Source organism: Morone saxatilis, unplaced genomic scaffold (genome assembly GCF_004916995.1).
Source record: "Morone saxatilis isolate NCDOM2014 unplaced genomic scaffold, NCSU_SB_2.0 Contig3, whole genome shotgun sequence".
NCBI lineage: Eukaryota > Metazoa > Chordata > Actinopteri > Moronidae > Morone > Morone saxatilis.
The window spans coordinates 6542920-6549598 of NW_023339873.1; the positions used below are offsets into that span (position 1 = coordinate 6542920).

At 40.2% G+C, this 6679-nt stretch overlaps 1 protein-coding gene across 1 annotated transcript; it reads right to left on the reverse strand.

Annotated features, from left to right (window-relative positions):
* Positions 1-20: 20 nt before the first annotated feature.
* On the reverse strand, positions 21-3010 carry LOC118336905 (histone deacetylase 4-like). Its single transcript, XM_035673669.1, has 4 exons — positions 1408-3010; positions 869-1002; positions 304-385; positions 21-163 (listed from the first exon to the last, which is right to left on the reverse strand). Exons 1-4 carry the CDS (start codon positions 1514-1516, stop codon positions 21-23), a joined length of 468 nt encoding a protein of 155 aa, XP_035529562.1. The 5' UTR covers positions 1517-3010.
* Positions 3011-6679: the final 3669 nt, after the last annotated feature.

The window sequence follows — 6679 nt, forward strand, 5'->3', positions numbered from 1 at the left end:
TGTGTGTGTGTGTGTGCGCTCTACCTCTTGTTGGAAAGCACTCCCACAGAGAGTGAGGCCAAAGCATTGACAGCATCTGTTTCCTCACAGTCTCTTCTCTGAGCAGCCAGGTAGGACAGACCCACTGATCCACTGTAAGCCTTCACACTCTGCCAGTACTGACCTGCAATATACAGGTTACTGTTAACTGTCATCAATGCAAACACCACACTGATGTGGATCCTGTTGGGATTTCAGTAGGATTACATACAGGATTGAATAAAAAATAAAAAAAGAATAATTGAATGTGTTAGTGCTGCTCACTTTGTATCTGTATGACAGTCTGCAGGGAGCGGACTGCATTAGCGTTGGGCTTCTGGAGTAGAACCTCTTCTGCCAGTGGGTCCTACAGGACAGAGTGGCAGCCATGAAGAATTACCTTCATTCATATTTTTAATGGCTAAATACTTGTTAAACAATGTTTAAGAAGTGACTGGGGAGATACAGTAAAAAGTGTTAAAAAGCATTATATTATTATCAGGACCAACTTTATACCTGAAGCAAAACAACAAGAAATGTGTAATAAATTGTTAATTTCCCGTAAATAAAATAGAGATAGTTCCTGAGTTCATATGCAAATGTGTATGTACAATGCACATTTTCTACAGTAAGTAGTATTACAATATACTATGTGTTTTACAATGTCCCAGAGATAAATCCTTAGTATTTTCCAAGAAAAAGAAAAAAATTGGCTTGTAAGAAGTCTCTGCCTGTCGTGCCTGACCTTCCAAAAGCCAAATTCAAATTCTGTTAACCCTGAAAAGCATTTCAGCACTGAATATAGATGCTTCCCCCATCCACTGGTTAAACAGCACCCAGCATGCCTCACCTGTATGCCCAGTAGTGCACTGACACAGGCTTCAGATGCGTCACAGATAGCTGTAAGGTCGTGACCCCCCTCAAGGGCCAAAACCAGACGACCTCCTGCTAGAGACATCAGCTGGCGGGTCAGAAAGCTGAAACCTGTGGTACACAAACATACACAGAAATGTAGTATGAACAGTAGGAATAAAGCTTGGCAGGTGAGCTGCAATCATGAAACCACTTACTGTAAGACTTACCAAATAAGCTTTGCTATAAATTGCAAAATTCTATGAAAACAAATATATATTTTTACCTTGTGGATCCTCCCACAGCAACGTACCAACTACTTATTACTATAATTATGGTTACATCAGTGATGCAGAGATGTATGATAGAAGGCACAACTCTTGCTCTTCAGTCCATGCTGGACAGGAGCTGTAATAATCTATTAATATCTCTAAATACCCACAGGGCCACGGGGTAAAGTCCTTTCTGGCATCCCCTTGCTAAAAACGAGACCTTGAGGTAAAGACTGTGCAGTCTGTGGTGGAGAACTGTGCTTACATTTGGCGGAAACCTTGTACCCTCCCAGAGGAGCAGGGTTGCCCTCAGCGGCATCAAACCCAGCCGACACCAGAACGACGTCCGGAGAGAACTCCTGGGCAATGGGCATCACCACAGACCTGTGGGGACACAATCACAGGGGCCACTGTCACTTCAAGGGACTGGAAAGAGCTGTCTGTGTTGTTGCAGTTCCTACTGGTTGCCAATAGAGGTTGATACAAGTCAACACTCTTTAAAGGATAATGTCAGTGTAGTGTGTATGATGTTTCCTTTTCCCCATTGATTCCAATGAAAAGTCTGCTGTGTTTTGCCATGTAGTGTCTGTTCTACTGCAGGTTTGTGTGATCTCCTGGCTGTAACATGCACTCATTGTTTTATAATAACAAATTAAAGAGGTCAGAAACACACGGATGCAAAGACAAACAAAACAAACGATTCAAATTGCATGTGTGTTTTTATGTGCACATTTAAGTCTTAATTATATAGCTCAACCCAGAGAATAGAAGGAGAGGAAACTGAACTTTTTCTTCTGAGTCACATAAAAGGCAATAGTTGAATAACAGAGTACGGTCATTTAGTCACAGGAAGTTCCTACACAAGTCTCAATGATCAACTTATGAAATCCGGACTCTAGAGTTTGTGCAGACGGGTAGAATCACTGGCATAGTGTTGATTTTTATAATCTCAGAGGGTTTTAACACATAGTTCTACTCACTGTTTAGAAGCTATAAAAAGTGTACAAACTCTGCAGTCAACAATCAACTTGCAGCAACTGACAAAAAGCAATGATTCCTACTGTAACAGTGTTAACATTGCTGTACTGACATCACTGAGAAGAGCTTTTTCACATTTAATAACTCACAAGGTGTTAAAACAGCAACCCTGAGTCTGCAGACAAAATAACAAGTGGCAAGAGGAAGTACACATATTAAATGAATCAAACAGAAGGACACTGTCAAAACAAGGATATTGTTCATTCACAACCAGCCGTAGCCCGTCTCAGTTGATTCAAAGGTTAACAAGTCACTGATAGAAAGACTTTAACTTATTTAATCAGTTCGCTCATGAAGACAGTGCAATGTAGTCGTTTCAAATCAAACTGGGCATTTCCAAACTGGGCTGTCTCCTGGAGATGACACATTATCAAATCTAAATAAGTCATTAACATGACAAGTGAAACCAAGGTTTGGCTGATCCCAGACTCAACAGCTCAAACAGAGCTGACAAAGGGACTATTGTTTCTCTGTTGGAGAAGCTGCACAGCCTCGAGTAAGACGGGTCTGCCTGACAAAGTCATATTGTTTCGTCAGCTCTTACAGCCACTCTGTGTTGTTTGTGGACTTCAAACGGATGAAGATTTCCTTAATGCTATTGTTGTTAGGAGGAGAGCTGCACTGTCCCAAGGCGGAGAGAGGCTCAATCTGCGGCTTGACGATGTCGGTGGAGTTCAAAGCCAGAGTGTGTGAGTCTGGTTCCCATTAGAGGCTTGTCACTCTCCTCACGTCATTGACAACACAGAGAAAAGAGGAAAAACAGTCCATCTGGGATCCATTTACCTTCATTATTCTGCCTGGGGACTTTGGAGACCTCCCTCCTCCCCTTCATACACACACACACACACACACACACACTTATGTGCAGGAGCAGCTCAGGATATTGCATTAAGGCTGGCTCAGGTTTTTCTCTTTAGGATGTAAACACAGTCCTGTGAAGATTTCTTTGAGCTGAAGAGGAAAGTCTGTAACCCTACAACCCTACAAAATAGCTTTATTTTACAGTTTGACACCATGAAGATTAAAGATCCCTTATACATATAAAACACTGCATTGGATATTAACATTAAAAAAGTTAATTAACTTATTAACAAGTCCTGCAGTCAGCATGCAATGACAATGCTAACATGATGATGTTTAGCAGGTATAATGTTTACTATCACCACTAATGTCTGTTTGTTATTTGAATAAGTTTAATAAAGTTTTTTTTAAAGTTTACTATTCAGTATCTTAGCTTAGCATAGCATACAAACATTAGTTGATTAGTGCCACTAAACACAAAGTAGGCGACTGTAAAGCTGAGACTGATGGGAAACTGCCATTAGCAAGCAATCATTTAACAATTCTATAATATAATAGCAAAGTATAGTTTGAGCTGATGGTGGCGCTAGATGGAAAGTCAGTGGATCACTATGATTACAGTTAATCCTGAGGGGGAAATAAATGCCTACAAATCTCAACCTCATGGTGGCGCTAGAGGAAATGTCAGGCCGATCACCAACGTTATTAGGATACATCGTCTGGGGACCACAAATGTCAGAACAAAATGTCATGGTAACCCATCCAAAAAAAGATATTTCAATCTCGACCAACAATGACGGCTAACTGGACGTCACTTTCTTCTCAATGAGGGAATCAGAATCAATAAATGTTTAAATATATTTAATTTTGAACCTCCCAGGCCCAAATATGTCTCCTATACTTCACTGAGAGTCCAATATTCAGTCTCAACTTTCCACATTACACTAGTGTAATATATTGGACCACGATCCAAAACTTGATGTGATGTCCCAAAATGATCTCGTATCTTAAATTCAAATTTAAGGTGAGAAACTTCCTTTGAGTATCAAACTGCAGTGTGAAAGTCACAACTCAGAGTGAAGTAACAATAAGTAAAACACAGTTTTAAGTGGAGGGGGGCGTTTGAGTAATTTGAAGCAGTCTGTTTATTACCTCTGATTAAAAATCAAGAACTTAAAGACCACCATGAGGGAGGTTTGAGAAGTCCAACTTTTAGGTTTTTAAGTAGCCTAATTACAGTACGTTTGTTTATTGGCAAGGTTTGCAGGCAGGGCTTTACTGGAATCAAAAGTTGTTAAACCACTGTGTGGAGCTTTGCAACTGTAATGAATCATTATCTGGGCAGTAAAAGAATTGTGAGGGGATAATTTGGGAAGGTTTTGAGACCACACCAACAAAATACAAGTGCGCTAAGATCTCAGATCCCCCTTCAGAGTCCTGGCCTTCATTCTCTAAATCTCACAAGGATTCCCTCAAATGTCAGAAATAGTGCTTTAATCAGCGGTGTAGTTTGGAGACAAATGGGGGCCTAATCAAAAAGGCAGATTTGTGGCCCTGGTGGGAAGATCGGCTTCCTCTCTGTAGTCTTCGAACATCTCCATCTGGAACACTTCCTAATGTCTGTCTGAGCGTCTGAATTGTTGCACCTAAATAAATAAATTAGCTTCTATCTGACTTTAAATTCACATCGGAGTCATGTAACACAAGTACAGAAGAGTGTCTCAGTGTAATATCAAGAAAAGAACATCTAAAAAATCTAATTATAATATGGCCTGAAATGGAGTTTGCGTGTTAATGTAATAAGCATGCAGCGGTGGGTGTGACACACCCTGCTGCACACACTGACTGAAGTAGTATTGCACAAATACAGAGTGCATGCTCGGAGACGCACACAGAGAATGCACACAAATAACGGACAAGTATTCCTCAGCTGCCAGCGTGTCCAAAGCAGAAATAAAAGCATGTTCACATAAAAGCAAACACAAATACTCTGTTCAACCCGCTCCAAAGAACATTTCTGTATTTCTATATTACACAGACTTTAGCTAGTTTTCTATTTAAGTTTGGATGCTAATGAGTCTACAGCAATGCTAGCTGCTGTTGATGATGCGTATGTCAGAAAAAAACATCTACTCTTTCTCTGTAAAATTCTGAATATATGAATAAACAATATGTATATATTTTAAGCTAGCTAGATTTCTATCATGTATGGACGCAAACAAGAGTGTACAACCATACTAGCGTCTCTGTGAGGCTACTTAGGCAAAGCGTAGCCTTGAGCTAAACGGCTAAATGGTTTGGCAGTTACCACGTTCACAATATAAGTTTAGCGTGTTAGCATGCTAACATTGGCTAATTAGCCTTTAATGAAAAGTGCTTCTGAATTTTTTTATTTTGACCTAAAGGATCACCAGAGTTATTATAATTCATCTTGAGGGGAACATTTCATTCTGTGAACATCAGAATTTAGCCATCACCAGTGGCTTTGTCCTAATGACCATAAATGTCTGTATAAAGTTGAATTGAAATATAATAGTCTGGACCAAAGTGATCCAGCATGGCTAAAAAGCTTATGTTGTCTACCTACATCTGATTCAAGCCATATTTCATTGAAGGCCCTTATTATAACCTGATTCAATAAGACAATAAGTGAAGTGCCACATGGTTTTCGACAACTTGATTGTAAATGTAAGAGTATTTTAGTCTCTTTATTCCACTGTTTACTTTAAAGTGAGAATTTAAGTGGCGACTGGGGCGTTGTCCATTCACAGCACCGATACCGTCTGGATGCCTGCTCAAAACTATCAGAGGTAACAAATTGACTCTAATGGGTGTGGATTTCTTAGCAACACTGTAACAATGCCGAGAAATACATTCCAATGTGTGTATCAAAATCCTCTGATATGATTAACCTTTCTTGGGAAAATGCTTCCAAATTCCTCCTGGAAAAAGGTCAGTTGTGTAAGTGGGAAGGGGTGAGTTTACAGCAGGGATTTCGGCACTATAGCTCACCAGGCTAAAGGCTCTGCCTTGTGTTGCACAATAAGTCAGTGCCTCAGTGCTCTCAGTCAAAACAACTGGTGTCAGGCCTACATGGTTTACATGCCTATTCCCGGGCACGGGTGCCAGGGGGGAGGCAGGACAGTGGAGAGGGAGCTTAAGGCCAGTTTCACCAAGTGTTCGCAGATTAGTGTGTTTTCTTACAGCTATTTAACCTCCAGAGCTGTGTGATGACCCAGACTGTGAGCGGGTCACTGAGCAGAGATAGGAGACCCAACTGACCTGTTGGATACCAAAGACAGAGCTGAAATTAAGTACTGGATGACAGTGCCATACATCATATATAATACTGCAGACTGACTCCAGCAGACATCAGAGGGAAAAGATGATGGTGTGATGACTGAAACCGTTTAATATTTCCAAACAATTAAACAATTAATTGATTCCAAAAGTATTTTCTGTGTTGCCAAAGCAGCGTATTTCTCTGTGATCACTTTTGAACACCGTCCTGCTGTTGTAAATACTCTTAACAAAACCAAATCTGTAGCTGAAAATAGTCCCAAACAGATGCACTATTTGCTCCTTGTTTGTTAAAGACTACACAGACCTGCTGTTGTAGGAACTTATTTAGAGTTTCATAAAAATTATAGTATGTATTTGTAACCTGTTTTTAAAAATTTAAATCCTCAATAGGAACC

Bases quoted from the DNA above. Each gene is read 5' to 3' on its own strand.
- LOC118336905 (XM_035673669.1), bottom strand. From the start codon at position 1,516: ATGCCCATTGCCCAGGAGTTCTCTCCGGACGTCGTTCTGGTGTCGGCT. The intron at 1,003-1,407 runs GTAAGCACAGTT...TGTGTACCACAG, and splicing joins GTACAAGGTTTCCGCCAAAT to GTTTCAGCTTTCTGACCCGC. The intron at 164-303 runs GTGAGCAGCACT...TGTATATTGCAG, and splicing joins GACTGTCATACAGATACAAA to GTCAGTACTGGCAGAGTGTG.